Source organism: Sinocyclocheilus rhinocerous, unplaced genomic scaffold, assembly GCF_001515625.1.
Source record: "Sinocyclocheilus rhinocerous isolate Xijiao unplaced genomic scaffold, SAMN03320098_v1.1 scaffold148, whole genome shotgun sequence".
NCBI classification, from domain to species: Eukaryota; Metazoa; Chordata; class Actinopteri; order Cypriniformes; family Cyprinidae; genus Sinocyclocheilus; species Sinocyclocheilus rhinocerous.
In genome coordinates, this window is record NW_015653472.1 from 3,418,361 (window position 1) to 3,441,594 (window position 23,234).

At 36.4% G+C, this 23,234-nt stretch overlaps 2 protein-coding genes across 3 annotated transcripts in view; both read right to left on the reverse strand.

Annotated features, from left to right (window-relative positions):
• Positions 1-2,743: 2,743 nt before the first annotated feature.
• On the reverse strand, positions 2,744-13,751 carry LOC107716208 (activin receptor type-1-like). 2 transcript variants are annotated; one of them, XM_016522583.1, is made up of 11 exons: positions 13,235-13,751; positions 12,923-12,949; positions 10,380-10,451; positions 9,841-10,068; positions 9,136-9,299; positions 8,348-8,447; positions 7,464-7,610; positions 7,007-7,282; positions 6,446-6,643; positions 4,958-5,088; positions 2,744-4,164 (listed from the first exon to the last, which is right to left on the reverse strand). In XM_016522583.1, exons 3-11 carry the CDS (start codon positions 10,447-10,449, stop codon positions 4,018-4,020), a joined length of 1,461 nt encoding a protein of 486 aa, XP_016378069.1. In that variant the 5' UTR covers positions 10,450-10,451; positions 12,923-12,949; positions 13,235-13,751; the 3' UTR covers positions 2,744-4,017. The 2 variants fall into 2 exon arrangements, with proteins under 2 accessions (XP_016378069.1, XP_016378068.1); XM_016522582.1 differs by lacking the exon at positions 12,923-12,949.
• A 7,247-nt stretch (positions 13,752-20,998) lies between these two features.
• LOC107716213 (ankyrin repeat domain-containing protein 33B-like) overlaps positions 20,999-23,234 on the reverse strand; it is a 7,768-nt gene continuing 5,532 nt past the window's right edge. Inside the window, exon 5 of the mRNA XM_016522590.1 lies at positions 20,999-21,975. Coding sequence (XP_016378076.1) covers positions 21,161-21,975 — 815 coding nt within the window. The 3' untranslated portion in view covers positions 20,999-21,160. The remainder of the gene's footprint in view (positions 21,976-23,234) is intronic.

Genomic DNA, 23,234 nt, shown 5'->3' on the forward strand with positions numbered 1-23,234 from the left:
ACATAACTTTGAACTTGTGGAACAGCTTAATTAAAAACAACTCCTTTATATTTACCTCCTCAGTTTTTACTAAACACGATCACTCGTTTTATGAAGTGAATAATTATTATATAATGTTCATAGGAAGTTTTTCGTTGTCTGCTCAAAATGTGGGTCAACGCTGGCAGATACCACGTTTTTTTATATCTATTATGGATAATATTAGAATTAAAATAAAAAACAATGTAATATTATATAAATAATCTTGAATTCACTTCAATGAATGATTGATTGAGAATATAGAATAGTTTAAAACTGATTTTCAGGTTCATCAATGGACAATCAATCACAGTCTGACAGGAAACCTAATGTTGTTGATAAAATAACCATATTTGTTATATCACACATTTATGAATTGCAGGAGCTTTTTCTGCTGTATTTTCTTATTTATTAAAATTTATTTAAAATTTTAATAAAAATATTTAAATTGAATTTAAAAAGTGTTGTAATTCGGAGAATAAAAATTAATTAAAAAATTTTTAAACTTAGGGCAGATAGAATTGTTTGGTAGAATGTTATGTCTCATGTTACAAGAATCAGTGATGAGTAAATAAAACAATCCAGTTGAATGGGAAAAATGCATCCAGATCATGGAAATATTTTATGTAACAGTTATCATAAAATGTGTTGTACATGCATACATTCATTATCAGAGAATGGTTGTTTAATGAGAGAACATTTCTTATTTTTTGATGAGAATATTTTAAGGTCTGACGTGTATGAAAGCAGTGAGATATTTGCCGTTTTTTTTTTATCACATCTTAGTAGTGATCCAGCAGGAGGTGTTCACTATTCTCCAGAGTCTCAGCATTAATAATATGACTCCGGAGCCAAGTTACCTTTGCGAGCTGGACCCACATTGTGCGATGTGTGTGATCCAAAGGAGCTTACAGAACCCCTGTGAGCAGCACGAAAAGCATTCAGGACTCCCACAAAAACCACAGTATGGGCTAAGCTTAAGAGACCTCAGACCCCCATAACAAATCACTGATTAGTTCTTGACTTCATAGTATGAAAAAGGAAACTGCGTCTTTAGGGAAATAAGTCAAACATATTCCTATAGGAGCGCTCTGGCTTCTGCCAGGACCTCAGGATGTTTACTTCCTCTAAATAGCAGGGCAGAGGAGAACTTGTGATTTTAATTTTGAGGAATAAAGAGACATTTGATGCACTCAGTATTTGTCCTCTTAATGGCCACATGACACGAGGAGACTCTCGGTTAGTGCATTAAGCCGTATGGGTACATAAAGAATGATGTACAAATTCTAATCTAATTACACTGAAAGTCCTTTCAAGTTGCTCTCGATGCAAAGGTCAAACACAAAGCGTTTAGTCTTGCGGCCTGCAGTCTTAAACCTCTATTGTTACCATTAACCTCTTTGCCTTCGCTAGACTGCATACTAATCTGGCCCCTGGCTGTCTATTGTATATAAAGTGGGGTCATATCTTTCAATGATCAATCCACATATTTCAGCTGGGCGTTCATATCCGAGTTTTCCAAACAAAGGCTTGTGGAATGGGTCCACTCTGTGTAAAAATGTCACAGCTGATAGAAGGGCACCATTTCAGAGGAGTCTGGCCTACCAGAGCGGGGCATTGATACTCTACTCAGCCACTGTGCTCCTGTTAAAAATAACCCTCTGTCTGTCTGACTGGACAGGCAGAGTTGGGAAATTATCTCCAGTAAAGCCCCCTCTCTGTGCTCCTCCACAGATGGATATAGCGAGGGCGCAGATATAGATAAACAGGCAGACAGAAATCAATGCCCATCCTCTCACTCCGCCATACAGTCTGACAGCAAGACAAACACGACATGCTGAAGGGAAACTTTGGCTCAGGAAAAAAAAAAAAAAACGAGATAAACATCTTATAAATATCCATCAATCAAGTCAAGTCAAGTCAAGTTTATTTGTACAGCGCTTTTCACGATACAAATCATTGCAAAGCAACTTTACAGCAAATTAAGCTTCTACAATATTTAGTGGTAGCTTATCAGTGGTGACTGTCAATTAATGTACATATGGCAGAAATGTACGGAAAAATCAATCAGTGGAACATCTGCTCTTTTGGCCTTCTCTGTGTGTCGGTGTGCGTAGGAAGGGATTTATACTGGAAAGACACCCATTTGGCAGTCTCGTTTCTATGAATAAGATACGTGAGATATCTGTTTGCACCGGGTAAATATAGGTCTGTCTGAAACATGATAGTGAAGGATGCATTCAGTATTGTATCTGTGAAATGTTGTTCAACAACACAGAGGTGTGTCTTGGTGGTTCCCGAGGGGTATCGGGTCTTTTATTGTCTCTCATGCCGAACAACAATTCTAACAATTGCTACACTCTTAAAAATAAAGGTGCTTCACGATGCCATAGATGAACCTTTTTGTCTAAATGGTTCCATAAAGAACCTTTAACATCTGAAGAACCTTTCTGTTTCACAAAAGGTTCTTTGTGGCGAAATAAGGTTCTTCAGATTACAAAAAGGTAAGAAAGAGATGGTTCTTTAAAGAACCTTTGTCTGAATGGTTCTTCTATGGCATCGCTGTGAAGAACCTTTTAAGCACCTTTATTTTTAAGAGTGTAATGGAATTACGAGCATACGACGTCGTGGTTACGTTGTCTGTTGGTAAATCACAAAATTACCAAAAATTACGAATACGTTACGTAACTGTTACGTCGTGTGTTAGATCGCTTGAAGAACCTTTTGAAGCACCTTTATTTTTAAGAGTGTAGATTGCATGGCTTGTAAGACAGGATACACATTGTTTATGGTTTATAAGAAATGGATTGAGGCAAAAGTAAATAGATCCCTTATATCTCCTTAAGGACTACTGAAGTGACACTGTATTCATTAACCAGATCAGGCTGTGGCAAAGTTTGCTGTGCTGAGAGAAAAGGCAACAAGAACCCAATGTTACACTTTGGGGTGGGCGGAAAGAGCAATTAATGATGCCCTCTTGTGGACAAAAGTTTTTTTTCTAGTGGACAAAACTGTTAATGTTCAATGACCCATTTAAGTGAAATTTAGCTTCTTGTGATTATTTGTTTGTTTATTTATAAACATGATCATGTATTTATTTATACACTTTATCAGTATTTAATTTTTTTCCACTACAAACATTTGCTTGAGATCTATCAATAATTGGTAGTCCCTCTGTTGAAGACCCCTTTGATGCAGAGAAATGTTCAGTCTGCTTCAGTATACTGAAGTTTTATTAATACTTAAATACTATTATTTGGAGTGAAAATAACGATAGACATTTTGTGCAAAATAACTTGTATATACAGTTTTTTTTTAATTATTTTTGAAAAAGCAAATATATTGTACATTATAAAAAAATATATATTACAGCTAGAGTAATGTGATTGTAATTTTGATCTTGTAAAAAATATTTAACAATTTATAAAAGTGCACTCTAATAATATGTCCTAAGTTTGAATGATTACTTGGTGCAGTTCTTGTTCTTAAAAAGATTCAAATTCATTTCAAAGTCTTTCATGGAACCAAAAACAGCTACAAAAAAAATAAGTGCAACAAACAGTCTAAAGCATGTGCCAACCTTTCTAGGTTAGAGTCATGTTTAGGAAGTTAAGAATTTCAGGAAACACCGCAGTGAGGAAGTCCAGAATGACCCACATCCTGGCCGAAAAACCTTCTCACTATATTGAAAAGAATTTTGTGGGTTTATCAACCTTGTTTTAATTTCAGTAACAAATGAGTCACCGTGTTGAAATATGCAGGTCCTAGAAGAGCAGTCGTGTGGATATATTTGAGGAGAAACATTTAACTGCAGAGTTATGGCCTCGACTTCCCACAGTGAACCAACGTCATGATAAGATAAACCATGTTCAGTGGAGCCTTAAGACAAGAAGCTTGAAAAGCACATTAAAAGAGTCTGAAAGTACTCATATGGATAAATATATCATATGGGTCCATTAGAATTTAACTTCCTTGGAAATGCATGGCAGGGGGTTTATTCTAGAGGTCCAGTTTGAGCTTGTCTATGTCGTAGTCATGGTCCTGGTCCAGTTTGGAGAGGGTCTTTCGCACACGCAGAGCAGTGAGTCGAGCTGAAGGGCTTTGGAACCAGCACTCTTTCATAATCTTCGCAATTGCAGACAGGATCTTGACAGAAAAACATATAGAAAGAGTAGATAATCATTTGTTTTGTCATTTCTGATGGTCACATGTTCCTCTCGGTGTGCAAATGTATGAATATATAAGTGACTGGAGTTCATTTCAAATCAAACTACCAAAATAGACACAAAGAAGTGACCCAGATTTCACTGTATTTCAACTTCAATTCCAAATTCACCCACTTCTGAGACAAAACAATAGGATTTTGTGAGAACTGTGTTGATGTGTCATGCTAGCTTTGAAATATGCGTCATATCGGATTTGTCTTTCAAAACTGTTAGTTGTTTGTGTTTTTTTGGATTTCTCTTCTGAGCAGATATATTGTAGGAGGGAGTATGTGTATGTGGCAGACATAAGAGTCTAATATGGCAAAACAGTTTCAACAAGAGATATGGACTCAAAGGGAGAATTATTTTCAAATGCAAATTGCAACAAATTTAGCGACTAGCTTGCAAGTCTGCTCTTCACATGGCTGCTGAATAGCTACTTTCCTCTGTCTTGATAATGCCATTAAGCAGGATAAATGTAAATTTCCATCCATTTTCTATGTTGCATATGCAATAAATAAGCTCTGTACAGCAAGCCTAAAATTAAAGCCCACAAGATTATTTTCAGTGACATCATAGACTGACAGAATATTTTGTCCCACACACATTTAATGCTTTCCTAATAAATTGCTCCAGACTACAGCTGTCAAAGCAAAGCCTTGTGTAGCGTCTGACTAGAGTCCAAGTCTTCTGAGTCATTGAGTCTGTATCTCTGGCATGTTTGAGTATCTCACCGGATGAGAGTGTAGTCGATTGTGGAGACTGGGCCTGTGCTGGTCAACACACACCACTTTCTTCATCTCCTCGAAACTTGGGTCAGAGGGCACTACGTCAAAGAACGGCGGTCTGTACTCCTCCACAATCCCTGAGAAAAACACAGAATTAAGGGATTTTATGGGTTTTTGTCAACATTTGCTGACTACATTGCATTTGAATTTTTACTGACAAAAATGCAGATGTGTGCTGAGACTGAAAGTCTCTTCTGACCATATCTATAAAACAGTGGTTTGGGAGTTTGAAGGTTGGCAGTACTAATACTTCTGTGGGAGGATGGCTGGAAATTATCCAGGGAGTCTATGAGCAGCTTATGGCAGCTGACATTATGGGGTAAAAAGCTACAGTGAGACCATTAAAAAAGTTTTTTGTTTTTGTTGCATTTTTATACTTAAAACAGAAGTTATATAAAGAAGTGTTTTAAAAATGCAAATTAGTAGCTTGCATATTTACACACTAACCTTTAAAAAGTTTGGAGCCTGTAAGATTTTTTTTTAAATTATAGAAGTTAATACTTAAAGTCAGGAAGGAGGCATTAAATTGATCAAAAGTGACAGTAAAGACATTTATAATGTTACAAAAGCTTTCTATTTCAAATAAATGCTGTTATTTTAAACTTTATATTCATCAAAGAATCCTGAAAAAAATGCATTACAGTGTCCACAAAAATATTAATAATATTAATGCTTTTTAAAATTGAGCTTTGCCATCATAAAAATAAATTACACTTTAAAATGTATTCAAATAAAAACAGTTAATTTAAATCGTATTACCAGTTAAACTGTATTCCCAGTTAAATAAATGCAGCATTGGTGAACAAAAGAGACTATTTTCAAAAACATAAAAAAAATCTTACTGATACATATATCCTATACTACAACTACAAGAAAGGTGCATTTGACTAATGTTTTACAGTTAGTACATATTACATACAAATTATATATAAAGGGTTGATTAAGTGCTTCTTAATAAGTGAGTGTGTGTGTGTGTGAGAGAGCAAGAAAAGAGAGAGAGAGAACAAGCGCATCTGGACTACATGAGCGGGAGTGTTGACACCAGATAAGATTGTTTATAATTATTGGGCCGCTAATCGTGGGTGGATAGAGGAGACAGACGTACCCATGGAGAAAAAACTGAGGGAGGAATGGAGGGGAAGACGAAGAAACTTATGAGGAAAAATAAATAGAGAAGTCTATCACATCTATCAGAATGGTGAAAATCGTTGCTTAGCAACAGAAAACGAAAGTTAGTTAGAACATTGAGATCCTACAGTCAAAGAACTTTTCACTGAATGTTGCAATTATTATTTGATAAGTCTCAGCATATTAGTTTTTTGTATCAATACTGTATGCATCGCTTTTAAACTTATTTAAAATTAATTCCAAGTCACAAGAGCACAGGACAGCAGTGGTGCCACCAAATGAAGTTGAATATTTTCTCCATCTTACCGTTTACAATAGTTCGACGAGTTATCTCCCACAATACGAGACCCAGGGCCCAGATGTCAGTTTGTTTATAGGACTCAAAAACGTCAACACGAATACTCTCATCCAAAACCTCCGGTGCCATATAACGCTTGGTGCCCACTCTGGGGTTGTTGCCCACATCCAGATAGTCATTAGACTGAGAGTGAATGACAGCCAGGCCTGAGAGGGCACACAGAAGACAGATTATGTTAAAAAAACAATCATGTTTTATGCAGTTGCAAAGGTGTTCTTGTGGTTCTTACAGTGTTCTGGGTGGTTTCCAGGGTATTGTTATGCTATTGCTAAAGTGTACTGAATGTTTTTAGCATATTTTTTATTTTTTTCTGGTGGTTGCTATGGTATTTTGCTAGATGATTACAAAGGTGTCCCATACCAGGTTTAAAGCCTCTGTGATATTCTGGTAATCAGAACACCTCACCTCAACCAGCAGGACAATTTGAGCAGTCATTCATTTCTGTATCACATATAGTTTGGAATGAGTGATGTGCTATAGACACGTCTATTTTTGTCCTACTTTCTCACCCAGGTCTGCGATGCAGCACTGGCCGTTTCTCTTCATCAGAATGTTGCGGCTCTTCAGGTCTCTGTGTGCAATGGCCGGTTTGCCCTGTGTACTGAAGATCTCCGTGTGGAGGTGCACAAGGCCGCTGGCGATGGACAGGCACATGCGCAGACAGCCCTCGGGGTCCAGCATGCTGTACTGCAGGAAGTCATAGAGGGAGCCCAACTCATGGAAGTGTGTGACCAGCCACAGCTGAGTGCTCGAGTTTTTAGACGTCATGTCTGATGCTATGAAGCCTGATAGACGGACAGAGAACATGTGTAAGAGAAATATTACATTTTAAATCGAACGTTGTTAAATTCCTTCATTGGAAAAGTGATGTTTGGGTAAGTTAGAACATATTGTGACTGCAGCAGTACTCGCAGAACGATACCTTCCCACACAAGTAATGAAAAATGCAGTGTGGGTGGAACTTACCCAAGATGTTTTCATGCCTTAGTTGGACCGTGTTGTAGATTTCAGTCTCTCTAAACCAGGACTGTTCATCACGAGAAGAGAAAATCTTGACAGCCACACTCTCTCCCATCCAGGTGCCTCTCCATACCTCTCCATAACGTCCTTTACCTGTCAGAAACATTAATAATGAAATTAGATGCATAGTATAGTGATGTATAGCCATCATGAGTGCACTACTGCATTATTGTATTTCACATTTTAAAACAAATTTAATAATAATAAAAAAAAATGCTTAAAATATATCTTTCAATCCACAAGTTACACTAAATTCCTTTTATAGTATGAATAGTAATATTACTGGTTATATAAATAATAATAAAAATAAGAATAGTATACATTTTAATAACCAAATTAATTAATTAATTAATAATTATTAATAGTAAATTAATAGTATTATAATCAACAACATCAACAATACTACTAACTACTACTAGTAGAAGTAATAATAATAATTAGAATATATATTTAAATCCACAATTACGCTTATTTAAAATTTTATAATATTATTTGTAATATAATACATTTGTTATAACAATAATATAATTATAATTTAAATGAGTGTAATCTAAAATATATTTAATAAATTATGGTAGCATTTAACATATTAAAGTATTTAAATTTAAAGTACATTTCAATAAATATGACACCATCCACTCAATCAAACTCAATGTTGAACAGTATGAAAAAAGAATTAAAAAAATCTCTTTAAAAAGAAAAAAAAGATGCAGCATGACATATATCAACCTCCTAGATTCATAGCATCACCCTGTAGTTGTTTCAACCTCTGCCAATGCAGCATTGTGTAATGAGATGTTGATGATGAAATTAGATGAATGTTCTCTCACCAACACATTCAACCAGAGAGATCTGTCGAGCCATGGTCCTCTGCACCAGATAAGGGAGGCCGGTCCCACTGCCCGACGTACAAAACTCATCAAAGATATCCTAAAAAGGAGAAGTAGACACACTTAGATTACCGACCAGGCGAAAAATCACACGCAATTTGAATCACAACTCAGAGCAGAACATTTTGCTCAGAGGCTGCTCAGGAGACTGAATTAAAGATCTCAACTCTATTTCAATTAACAAATTAACTTTGTCTCAGATATTTCTCCTCTTTTGATTAGAAACTTTGGGATCTCAAGCACAGTTTATGACATTGTGAGACATATTTGAGATTACAAGGGTATTTTTTTCCATAGGTAAAATCTGAGCAGTAGAAAACTCCATTTTCTGTCCACTGAATCTCATTGTCTATGACAGTGGTTCTCAAACCTGTCCTGGAGTACCCCCAGCCCTGCACATTTTGTATGTCTCCCTCATCTATCCCACCTGATTCAGCTCATCAGATCATTAGTGGAGACTGCCAGACCTGAAGTGGGTGTGTCAGATATAGGGGCTGTGTCAGATATAGGGGCTGTGTCCGAAATCGCCCCCTATACCCTTAAATAGGGCACTATTTGAGGGAACAGCCATTTTTAGTGGTGTCCGAAACCATAGTGGACGTTCTCGAGTGCACGAAACAGCTGAAATTTTTTTCTTATGTAAATAAGAGCACAAAAATCAGATAATAATCATTAAGACCTGTTCATTACAAATATGCTGTGAATGCCACCCAGCAGTACCGTTTTACCTCATATGCTGGGTCCTCTCCACTAGGGACTTTGAGCATGGAAGTGTCTTGGTGCTGTCGCCTTGTACGCAGCCACAACACGAGCCCACAGGCTACCATAGACAACACCAGCAGCACCAACAATGGCACTCCCACCAGCAGAATCACTCCGATGGACTTTTCCACTGGAAACAGACACAACAGAGAGTAACATCACTGTACCAGGCCAACTGAAAAAAATAGCGATGTAAATTTATGTGTATATATATATATATATATATATATATATATAAATGTGTGTGTGTGTATACACGCTAAATGCAGCATATATAGCTAATATAATATGCAGGATATATATTTTTCAAATTTTATATAACATTTTAAGCAGATTTTTTATATATTTTGGCATTTGAAGGTTTAAACAATATTATAGCATAAAAAAGGGCAAGAAAATACATTTCCAATCCTAAAATACATTTTGCATTTTGATTAGAAATATATTAACATGACCAAAACATATGAGGAATCACTAACTAAAACTCAAGCATACGTTTAAACCCTGTAAATCACCAATATAACAGTAGAAGGCAGCAGAGAGTAAAATTTACAGATGTCAGGCCAACTGATGCAAAAGTCTCTTTGATTTTAGTAATGAATCTCTGTATTAACTCTAAAACGAGTAACTGTTTTCTGAGCTAAAAAGATGTTTTTAAAAAAATGACTTACCTGTTTTTTCAGGCACACTTAGGTTTGCATTGCAGAGGTGTGTGAAGCAGCACTTGGAATACACTTCGGGTACTTTAGGCACGTGGCATTGCTCACTGGTGGGAAAACAGCCCCTGACTACCTGCTCATAGACCGAACTGTAGAAGCAAATGCGACCCCAGCAGGTGTTGTTTACGCAAGCATATGTGTTCTCACAGCTGCACTGTAAAATGTCCTCTTCACCTTCATCTACGGTCAAGACAGCGATAATGTAAGTAAAAATTATGTTTGAGTAATATTACAATATTTCAGCCGATTATATATACTGTGTATATGACGGCTAACTCACCATTCTCGGGGGAGAGTGCCAAAACATGATTTGAAAAAAAAGAAACATGCAACTGTCTAAAAAGATGTCCAAACAGAGCAGGAAGATACATGCTTCCTCTGGCTTATTGTCTACTCAGGAAGCAAATATCTACATCACCCGGCTAGTTTTCGTGTAACACTGTAAATATGCACACATAAAAACTAGTGTGACTGCAATTATGTAACCTCACCTGCGAGAGTTGCATATCTCCCTGAACACACCAAAACAAACAGTACAGTGAGCATCTCAGAAGCCTTCATGTCTAGGAAAGAAGGAATACAGAATACAGGGTAAGAGCGAGCACTTCGACACACACAAAAAAACCTTCCAGCTCCTTCCATTTATTCTTGTATGCATATCCCATGCTCCCTTGCACCATCCTTCGATGATCTGGCATTTACAAGGCAACGCTCCATGCTGGAATCATATAATGGCATAATCATACAGTGACATGTAGTGTAGGAATCTCTTTTCAAGCCCTAATGGAAAAAAGCTCAATAATCCCTGTCCACACCAAAGGAAGTCATGAGCTAAAGAATGACAGATGGAGAGGGTCCAGTCAGTCTGTCTGTGTTGCAATAATAGTCAGAGTGGGTGAGAGAGGACTTTAGTGGAGGCCTCGCTCTCCTCTGTGCCACTGGTCCTCGCAGACACTCTGGCTGCTGCACACGCAGAGTAAATATTGATGGCTATACTTCCTGCCATTCAGAGGCCGCACCCGGCTAGCCGTCCAGATACTACGGATTGCTTGTTCCTCTAGGTCTGGAAGTCGACTGGTCACGCAAGCAAAATGGCTGAGTGAAAGCCTATTATATGAAGAAGATGGAAAACCTGCATGCTGAAGTGTTGGCCTGTCATCCAAGCCACTTTCAACAAGCAATAGGTGAAAAAAATATATAAATTTATGCTATAATGATATTAAGAGTTCTGAGAAAATCTCTAGCATCATTTGTTTGCAGATGCCTTTTTTATATAATTATACATTATTGTATAATTAAATAATACATTAGAATTATAAATTTTTGTATAATTCAATGACATTCATACATTTTTAAGTTATTAGGTGACCCAAATTGGCCGAATTCATTCTGTGATCACTGTATAACAGTAGGATGCTGAAAAAAATAACATTTTCGTGTTGCCCCAACACTGTAATTAAAGTATGTGTACTATATACTTATGTGATGTCATGGAAAAACAGAGTCAGCCATGATGTTTTGAAATGGATCGGTAATTAGAGCCAGAGTTGCTCCTTCCCTTCTGAAGAAATGGCATACACATAAAACTGCCTTCAGCGATATGTATGCAAAGCGATATGTATGAGAAGTTTCCTTGAATGTTTAATCTATTTAATCTGTGATATTTGTTGCTACCTGCAATACATTTGATATAAGTGAATGGCATTATGGGATGCAAGCCCACACACAAATATAGGGTAACTGGAAATGACAATGACCACTTCCTGATATAGAAACACATAGAGCGAGATTCCAGCATGAGTCACTTTGTCTGTGGAGTAGTCTTTTAAGGACTCCATTTAAGCCCACCAATGTAAGCGCAGGTGGGTCAGTGTAAACAACTTTGTCACGTACGCTTAGTGCACAACAAATGGGTAATTGCTGGGCCCTCTGGGCCACATTTAAGGTGGAAAACAACCCCACCCTTTTGGAAATGCTCTCTTCTCTCTGGGTACACTGATCTTTACTTCCAAGCTGCCAGGATGTTTCTCAAATCAGATAGTGTCCGTCTTGAATCAAAGCCTAAAGTGAACATGGTGAAATGCGATTCCTGTTTCGATGACCTGCTTGTCAGCATTCTCCCATGTAAGACCCAAGGGAACTAACAGTGCACTTTTTTATTCTCCTTCCACTTTTCTCAGCACTCATTTTATGAAATAGAATAAACCCTTTGCTGCTCACAGCTTTGTTTTGTCATTTATATTAACATTTATTTATGTTAATTATTATTTAGGTTAATTATTTCTAATAGTAATTATATTAAAGTGACTTACAACTACCCTGTCAGGTAGTGTGAATATAGGGAATGCTTTTTTATTTTAATATTTTGAGTTATGAATTATGAATTGGGTTATATTTTTTTATGAATGCATAAGTGACAGTGAAAGTCTGAAGTCCTGTAACTGGTGATTTATTTTCATTTTTCATTTTCATATTTAGTTCATTTTAAGCTATGAAAGGGCTGCGTGTATAATGATGATGATTATAAAAGAATGAGCAAAATTCTGTTTAAAAGAGTTTAGATGGAGTATAGCATGTCAAGGGGAATTTCAGCATTCAGCAGCATATCTCTGACTACATCTTGCAGCTGTAGGAACTTGCCTGTATTGACTGCAGTTAAAAAGGACTGGTACGCCTCAATGTATTTGTAAGCGCCAGCATTTCACAGTTAGAGAGATAAATTAACTGACCTCACGGTTCTGTGTTTTTCATTTAGGGCTCTGTGCTAGTCAGTGCAACAAGTATTCTTGTAAAACATGGCGTGCAAAGATGTCTACACAGAATACTGGTATTTAAGCTATTGCAATGGTTATTACATTATTTAAATTCTTGTAATATTTAATTCTAATACTTAGGCAATGTGATATATAATGCGGCCTACCATTGTTGGACTCAGATACTGCATCATCATTAGGCATATTACACAGACACACATTTAAAAATGACCAACCTGTAACACATATTTGAAATGTCCTTCTGTTATCTGACAACTCACCTGTGAAGAGAACGTTCCTCAAATAGCCTATGAATTTAAAGGATGAAAGAGAAAAAACAACGACTATGATTTGTGTTTTTCTGGATGTTGTGATTTGTTTAAATTAAAATCGCTGCTACTGTCCCTTCACAATGGTAAAGAAGCTCTAACCAAGCATTTATCAACTATTCATGACCCTTTCATTAAAAACGTTATCAATTTTACACTCTAAATAGTATTCATATATATTCATGGTTTACGCCACATTCACCATAAGAGCAATTTCAGAGAGATAGATAAAAAAGAGATAAGAAAACATGAAGGGTGGTTTACCTGATTTTCGTCTTGTGCTCACTCACGAATTAAGTTTATCAAACTTCATCTGTTTATGAAACTCGTCTCTCATTACTCAAAACATAAAAGTATTATCTCCTAACGTCGAATATGGTGAAATCAGCGGCGCAAGTCATATCCAGATGTGCTGGATCCTTAACTTTTTCCACATCCTGGCACTCTCGGTGTAAACTCTAGTTAAACTCTTTACAGTTCAGTTTTCATTCACGCACAATCCGATCAGTCCTATTTCCTCAAGCGAAATATGGTGTAGATGCAGAACATATCGAGTCGTGGCATATATCTCCAGTCAAATCTCGAGCTGATAAACCGAAAACAAGAAACTACTTCTCGGAGAAGAAACAGGCTTCTTCCGCTTTGAAATAAACATTCCCTGGTCGACTCCTGACGACTCCATCTCGATAAGTGTAAAGCAAACTTTGAGCAATGTTCTTGATTTAGGGGTTAGATTACAGATTTTAAAATCTACAGTTTTGTCCCACCCCTCATTGTCTAAGCCGGGGTTCACTAGGAATGTGCTCTCATAGCTGTTTTCCTGTTGCTGCAAGACCTTTCATTTTTTCCACGTCTGTTTTTTTTTTCTTCCCTCATAGCTGGTTGCTTATGAATAGAACTTCATAGAGGATTCATGTGCCTTCTGAGCAAATCACATCTCAAATGTGATCTCAAGTTGGTCATCTCCGTTTGTGTCTTCAGTTGAAATTGAAAAATGTTTTAGGATGTTATTTAAAATAAATGGATTAAAACAAATTGTTTATCATTAAAGTTGTTTAACTGCAGGGTTTTTGGGTGCGGTGTAGCCATAATCTAAAAGATCTGAGCTGGTAACCAAAACTGTTTGAAACCTTACAAGGTTTGAATAATGAACTGTTATTTTCTGGAAATGCTTGCTCTTGTCATTTAATGTTGCATTTTGTAATATTTGACAGTAACTCAATTCACATTTAGAAATAATTTATATATATTGCTGTTCAAAAGTTTAGGGTTGTAATTGTTTTGTAATGTTTTTGAAAGAAGTTGCTTAAGTTGCCTTTTATTTAATCAAAAAATACAATAAAAATACAGCAATATTGTGAAATATTATTACAGTTTCAAATAACTGTTTTCTATTTGAATATATTTTGAAGTTGCTTAAGTTGCCTTTTATTTAATCAGAAAATACAATAAAAATACAGCAATACTGTGAAATATTATTACAGTTTCAAATAACTGTTTTCTATTTGAATATATTTTAAAATTGTATTTATTCCTGTGATATCAAAGCTGCATTTTCAGCAGCCATTACTCAGTGTCACATGATCCTTCAGAAAACACTCTAATGCTGATTTGCTGCTCAAGAAACATTTCTTATCATTATCAATGTTAATACGGTTGTGCTTTTTCAGGATTCTTTGAATAGAAAGTTAAAAAGAACATCTTTTATTTGAAACACAAATCTTTTGTAACAATTGTGAAATATTATTACAGTTTCAAATAACTGTTTTCTATTTGAATATATTTTTAAATTTTATTTATTCCTGTGATATCAAAGCTGCATTTTCAGCAGCCATTACTCAGTGTCACATGATCCTTCAGAAAACACTCTAATGCTGATTTGCTGCTCAAGAAACATTTCTTATTATTATCAATGTTAATATATACAGTAATGTAATATACTTTGGGTTATAGGAGTTTTTGGAATACAATTATGTCATAATTATTAATCATTGCTGTTTTTAAGTGACTTATCTGTATAGTAGGGAACTAAATTGTTAAAGGGGTCATGAATGGAGAAATCAAAATTCTCTTGATCTTTTGATATATAAGAGGTCATTGTACTATAAAAACATTGTGTAAGTTTCTAAGTCTAAAATTATTATCAATGTTAATACGGTTGTGCTTTTTCAGGATTCTTTGAATAGAAAGTTAAAAAGAACATCTTTTATTTGAAACACAAATCTTTTGTAACAATGTCTTTACTGTTACTTTTGATCAATTTAAAGCGTACTCTGCTGACTAAAAGCACTTTATTAAAAAAAAAACTTTTGAACACTAGTGTTCATTCAACTATAATAGAATATGACCAAATTCTGGTCAAAATGAAAAAATTGCATAACGAATGACAATAGCGAGAATATGTATGTCTTCATTTATTCAGAAAATGCTGGTTATGTAATGTAAGATCATTTTCACAAATTCACATAAATACTAGAATTTAGACCTTAATTTGAAAATTATGTGCATAAAAAGGTTGTCAGTGATAAGCAAATCTGGTGATCCTGAGGCCCTAAATTGCTTTTTGGACACAGATGGACAGTTGGTTTATTTAATGGGACACTGCTGAAGGCAGGGCGCCCTGAAGTTATGGTGACGTCTCCCACTAAAGCTTGAAGCCTCCCATATGGTCAATGAGGCAGAGAGGAATCTCAGCTAACAGCATGACAGCTCTTACAGATATGATGGAAACAAATATCCCATCTTTCATTCATTACAACATAATCAAGAAATAAGTTCCAAGATTTATATGAACTTAGACTGCATCATAACACATGAGAGAAAATGGCCATGCAGTTTTTTCTTTTGGAGACCTCTTCAATCTGCTTTCTTGGCTGGTGTTTTCAGACACAGCTGGCACTCCTCTGATCTGAGGAGAGGAGAAGAAGAACTGTTATTTGAACAGCAATTGTGTGTTTATTTATTCTATTCCCATGATATGTGTGATTTTGAGGTCTGTCTTTTCTCAGACTTCTATTAACAGCAGCACACATTAACTGTTTCCACATGACTGATGGAAATCCTTTTTGCTGAGAAATTATTTTGAGCAGAGGACAACAACTCCACTTCCCTTTTTACCACTTATTTAAATAAATCAGAACTATTGATTCTCTAATATTCTCGAATGTATAAAGATCCCACAGGTCTGAAATGAACGATGCTTTGTTTGAAACATTTTAAAGGAATAGTTCACCCAAAAATGAACATTTAGCCTACTTAAAATGTATTCACCCTCTGGCCATCCAAGATGTAGATGAGTTTGTTTCTTCATTGGAACAGATTTGGAGAAATTTTGCATTATATCACTTATTAGCATTACATCACTTATGGATCCTCTGCAGTGCATGGGTGCCATCAGAATGAGAGTCCAAACTGCTAATAAAAACATCACAATAATCCACAAGTAATCCACACGACTGCAGTCCATCAATTAACATCTTGTGAAGTGAAAAGTGGCTTTTTTTTTAACGAAACAAATCCATCAAGATGTTTTTAACTTCAAACTGTTGCTTCTGGCTATCCATAATATTGCTTTCTCCAGTGAAAAAGTGTTCTCGTCTAAATCAGGAGAGGAATATGCATAGATCAAGCAACATTTACAAGTGAAAACAATTCTAAACAAATATGTTGGTGGATTTTGATGTTGGGGGACAACAGCTGATGGACTTTTTCATTGGAGGAAGCATTATTATGGATTATGGACTGGTATTTTGGCCAGAAACGACAGTTTAAAGTTAAAATGCCTTGAGGGATTTGTTTCTTACAAACACGCAGCTTTTCACTAGATTATTGTGACGTTTTTATCAGCTATTTGGACTCTCATTCTGACAGCACACATTCTACACTACAAATTGAAGAAAAACCGCTTTCGGCAGTTTATTTCTGCATATTCCTCATTCAGAAAAGGAACAGCAGGACATGATACTGAATAAAAAAATAAAAAAAACTCTTGTGAAAAAACTGTTGCTCAAAATGTTTCGCCCAGCCTGTAATTTGGTTTACATGGCTTTACCTCACTTCACTTAAAGGCAAAGATCTGATCAGTTACGTAAGGATGGCACAATGAGTGGATTAATTTCCAAGTCCACTTGTCCTCCTTTGTGTTTTGACCTCACTGCTTCAATTATAGCCTAGCCTTAAGCTTAGTGATTGGTTTAAAACCTCCAATGATATCATGGAACAAAATTAGTGCAGAAAAACACGTCAAAAATATGTCTTAAAGGAGTAGTTCACTTTCAGAATGAAAATTCTGTCACCATTTACCCCCCACTTGTTCCAAACCTGTATGAGTTTCTTTCTTCTGTTGAACACAAAAGAAGATATTTTGAAAAATGTTGGGATCTGAACAGTTGATGAGCACCATTGACTTCCATAGTATTTTTTTTCCTGAAAATTTTCACTCTGAAAGTGAACTACTCCTTTAAACTGTGCGGATCCGGATATGGGTTCAAACCCACATTAAAAATGTTTATGCTTCATTTGCAAAGCCTTTCTTATATGGTATCAGCCATGTAGGTTTTATGATACATAAAGCAGTAAAATGAAGCTTAGAAATGTATTCGTCCCACACACGAATTTCCGCCTAATGATTGCTAAGAATATTTCCGAAGAATGTGTATTTTTATATTTGTCACAAAACGGTCAAGTCATATATCAGAAGAAAGCACTCATTCTCAGGAATTTGACTTTGTAGATTATTTTATTGTGTGACAATCACAGATCGAATGATCTTCAATAGAATCGCGATGTGAAATTTGATACCTCTGAGGAAACATTGAAATGCACAGTTCCTACTCGCACTACTGCTTCAGTCAGCCGCAAACAGCCACAAACTCTATATTATCTTTTAGATTAGGATATCTTCTTTCAAACGAGACCATTTTCACGTTTCTGCGTGCTTCCATTGGTGAGAAATCTATTGTTTTGTCGCAGAAGCGCAACAGAAGCGCACCAGAGAAAAAAGACACTCTTTTGAAAAACACGGGTTCTCCAAATGATAGCAGCTCCGGGCAGCGGCTCTTATGTTTTACAACTCTGGGCTGCTCATTGGGCTGCAATAGGTCAGATTACACGGCGTGATTTGGCCACTCAGTGCCGTGACATTCGACACCTCTGGGTCAATACACAGGAGGGGGAGAGTGAGGTTCGGGTTCAGCGCTGGAGCTGTTTTGAGCGTGGGTCTTGTAGTTTACAGACTGTTTTGAAGGCGATAATGGCGCTGAAAGGCAATGGCACGGATAAAAGCGATCTTTGAAAGCGAAAGAAAAAGCTGAAGAAATGAAGAACGGTCAGAGACCATGGAGAGGACATAGTATTTATAGTGCTTATATTCAGGTTTGTGATATAATTATAATTCGTTTTAAACGTGAAATCACCGCAAACAATCTGATAAACTATGCATTGACAGTAAAGTACAGTACATGATGCGTTTCAGTAAATATACATGGATATACATGGATACTACAGTGCTGTTTATAAACAGCTATTTCTTTGTTTCACATTCTGAAGAGCAGATAGCAGCTTGCGTCTCATCTCCAGGAGGCAGGCAGGATGCTGATGCAGAGGTGATGCAGGGGACAGGGGACTAAAATTATGCACATAAATGGAATGATACCGGATATGGGTTCAAACCCACATTAAAAATGTTTATGCTTCATTTGCAAAGCCTTTCTTATATGGTATCAGCCATGTAGGTTTTATGATACATAAAGCAGTAAAATGAAGCTTAGAAATGTATTCGTCCCACACACGACTCTCCGCCTAATGATTGCTAAGAATATTTCCGAAGAATGTGTATTTTTATATTTTTCACAAAACAGTCAAGTCATATATCACAAGAAAGCACTCATTCTCAGGAATTTGACTTTGTAGATTCTTTTATTGTGTGACAATCACAGATCGAATGATCTTCAATAGAATCGCGATGTGAAATTTGATACCTCTGAGGAAACATTGAAATGCACAGTTCCTACTCGCACTACTGCTTCAGTCAGCCGCAAACAGCCACAAACTCTATATTATCTTTTAGATTAGGATATCTTCTTTCAAACGAGACCATTTTCACGTTTCTGCGTGCTTCCATTGGTGAGAAATCTATTGTTTTGTCGCAGAAGCGCAACAGAAGCGCACCAGAGAAAAAAGACACTCTTTTGAAAAACACGGGTTCTCCAAATGATAGCAGCTCCGGGCAGCGGCTCTTATGTTTTACAACTCTGGGCTGCTCATTGGGCTGCAATAGGTCAGATTACACGGAGTGATTTGGCCACTCAGTGCCGTGACATTCGACACCTCTGGGTCAATAGACAGGAGGGGGAGAGTGAGGTTCGGGTTCAGCGCTGGAGCTGTTTTGAGCGTGGGTCTTGTAGTTTACAGACTGTTTTGAAGGCGATAATGGCGCTGAAAGGCAATGGCACGGATAAAAGCGATCTTTGAAAGCGAAAGAAAAAGCTGAAGAAATGAAGAACGGTCAGAGACCATGGAGAGGACATAGTATTTATAGTGCTTATATTCAGGTTTGTGATATAATTATAATTCGTTTTAAACGTGAAATCACCGCAAACAATCTGATAAACTATGCATTGACAGTAAAGTACAGTACATGATGCGTTTCAGTAAATATACATGGATATACATGGATACTACAGTGCTGTTTATAAACAGCTATTTCTTTGTTTCACATTCTGAAGAGCAGATAGCAGCTTGCGTCTCATCTCCAGGAGGCAGGCAGGATGCTGATGCAGAGGTGATGCAGGGGACAGGGGACTAAAATTATGCACATAAATGGAATGATATAAAGCTGGAGGATGTGGATTCTGGATTAGATTGTTATAAACCACATGGAATTTACAATTTATAGAGTCTTGTGCCTCCTGAAAGAAAAAAAACTGATTGTATAAAACACAAACTGTGATATTTGGTCTAATTCGCTTATGCCATTTTGTATATTACTACTTAGACAAACATAAAAATGAAACATAATTCAGTCAATAATCAAGAAAAGTGCTATGGCACATAATAAAATAGGATTCTGGGGTTAATGTGCTTTATAAAACCTGTTTTTGCAAAGGAAACTTACAAGGACACTTTTAGACGCAAAAAAGGGACAATTTTACTCCCTTCGGTTATAATTCAATAACTCCTGTTTAGAAGCTGTTATTTGAAAGATTATTTTTTTCTGGTACATCTTGGCACCTAGTGGAATCAAACAATATAAGTTGCAGAGAGCTGGAGCAAATAGAACCTGAATAATAGACTTTCAAAAAAACAATTCTGAAAAAAAATCAAAAAGCGCCTGTTTTTTTTAGTGTTTATTGTAATATTTAAAAATGAAACATAATTCAGTCAATAATCAAGAAAAGTGCTATGGCACATAATAAAATAGGATTCTGGGGTTAATGTGCTTTATAAAACCTGTTTTTGCAAAGGAAACTTACAAGGACACTTTTAGACGCAAAAAAGGGACAATTTTACTCCCTTTGGTTATAATTCAATAACTCCTGTTTAGAAGCTGTTATTTGAAAGATTATTTTTTTCTGGCCGTTTAAAAGTTTGGAATCAGTATGATTTTCTTTCTCTCTCTTTTTTTTTTTTTAAGAAAATGATACCTTTCATCAAGGATGCATTAATTTGATCAAAAGTGACATTAAAGACATTTATAATATAACAAAAGATTTGCAATCAATGCTGTTCTTTTCTTCCTATTTATCAAGGAATCCTGAAAAAAAATGTATGAGTTTCCACAAAACTATTAAAGAGCCCAACTGTTTTCAACAATGATAATAATAAGAAAGGTTCTGTTGCGAACCAAATCAACATATTAGTATGATTTGAGGATCATATGACACTGTAGCTTAAAAAGTATTTTGTAAAATGATCCATTACAATGAATAATGTTGGTGAAACTGTTCAAAATGGATGTAAATATAGGCCTACTGATTGTTGGAGAGGTATTAATCGTATTGCGGTTATTTAAATGAATCAAATGTCTTTAGACTGCCTTGTCCTGCTATCCATTCATATAAAAAAACCGTGAAAACAATGTCCCATTGATGTCCAATGATGACCCATTTCTCTTTAACTCCTGAAACAAATATGAAAGATCTAGAATGATGGCAAATCTGAGAGCATCATTGTAACCTGTTGGCAGTTTATTCATTTTTTAGCTTTTTTCTTGGCTCCTTTATCCGTTTTCTCTTGTTCTGCTTTTTCCTTTTTCTTCTCTTTTTTCTTCTGCTCTTTAGCCTCCTTATACTTCCATATCGGTGGCTCCAAATAACCTTTGGTTAGCTTCTTCTTCTTCTCCTTCTTGGGCGTTGGCTCTCCAGACTTGGTCACCTTGATTTGGGGGACGCAGCCGGCCGGGAACACACTATTGCGGCGGGCCATGCTGCGCGGGACAAACTTGCGAACTCCGTTGGAGGCCATGGAGAGCACGCTGCCTCTCCGCTCCGAGTCAGAGCAGCATGAGCCAAGCGACACAGAAGAGGCAGAAGTAGACGCCACAGAGATGGAGCCATTGCTGTGCTGCGTCACATGTTCCTCAAGCTTTTTCCCAGGGTGCATCTGCATCAGTTCAGGCACGGCCAAGCGTCTCTTCCCAATCTCTGGCGGGCTTGATGGACACAGAGGACGGCATCCGCTGACCACCAAGGGACTGTGGATGCTTGTGGTTATGCGCACCATATGGTCCATGATGCCATTGTCCTGGGGGTCATGTGGAAAACTAAAGGTGAAAGTAGACTTCAGGCGATGGGCGACTTTCTGTCCTGTGCTTTTTGTGGCTGTGGCTTTGGCCACTAGCTCCTTCAGATCTGGCCACTCTGGGACATATGTTTCACAGAATTGTTCAGCCTGAGGCCTGCTGTTCAGCCGTCTAAGTCTGTTTAATGTCTCAAAGCGACCTGTCTTCAGAGCCCATTCTCGTATGTCCTTCCCCCTTGCGGCATCCACAACATTTATGTCAGCTCCTAGCAAAGGAGAGACAAAAGGAGACCATATTAAATTTACACACACAACTTATACACTAAAATCCATTCTGTTAGTCAGATATCCAAATGCATAACTTTTTTTTTGTGTGTAAAGCATTTTATAGCACATTCTTTATAGCATAATTCTTAAGAACAAAAGTATATTTATGATGTGTCTTTTTATCTGCCGATTTGCTATAAATTTAATAGATTATAGTAGCATTATGTTTCAAGTCCAAAAAGGTCTGAAAGGCCTTTATTCTAGTTAAAATTATGCTTATTATTATTATTTATTTATTTTTTGTACAAAATATAAGACATTTTAATGAATGTTTTAACGATTGAGTTGAATTTGTGGCTATAGCTACTTTGATATGAAATGCATAAGAGTGTAAACATGTTATTGGTATGACTAGAAAAATATAAGCAGTTGTTTTTACCCCGCCAAGTGGCCACCTTGGGTATAACATCAATATCTAGTCTTGAAGGACTTTTCATTTCCATTTTTTAATGAATTTCAATAATTGCAAAAATTATATTAACTAACCCAAGTGTGAAAGAAAAAGCATTGTTAACTTTCACATATCTTTCAAGTTGGGGTACTTGAAAAAATTATGTTATTTGATTAAATGATTAAATTGGGTACTTGATAAAATTATATAGGCTAATATAATTAAGAACAGGATAATTACATTTTAAATTCATTATTATTATTATTAGCTTGTCAAACTTGAGTTAAGTAACCAGTATTTACCTGTCCTGTGTCATAACAAATGCAATACAATTCAAGACCACCACATTAAAGCAAACGATATTATTGTAAAGATTGTTGAACTGATTGTATTTATATGTGAAAGTGAAAGACCTACTGACATTTTGACTACCTGCATTGTAGGTACAGTTAGTGTAGTAAATTGTCACGCCTAAATAATCACCATTAAGTGCACACATGGCTAATCCATTACTTGCCGTGAGGTCTAAACAATTATCCAAGGATCAGGAAAGAAAATGTCCTTATAAGTTTGTCTTTTAAACCTGCTCGCGCTTACGTCGTGTCACCACATCAGTGTGCCTTTTTGTTTTCTACTTTACCTTACATACCTTACTGTGTGTGTGTGTGTGTGTGTATATATACAGTGGGTACGGAAAGTATTCAGACCCCCTTAAATTTTTCACTCTTTGTTATATTGCAGCCATTTGCTAAAATCATTTAAGTTAATTTTTTTTTCCTCATTAATGTACACACAGCACCCCACCCA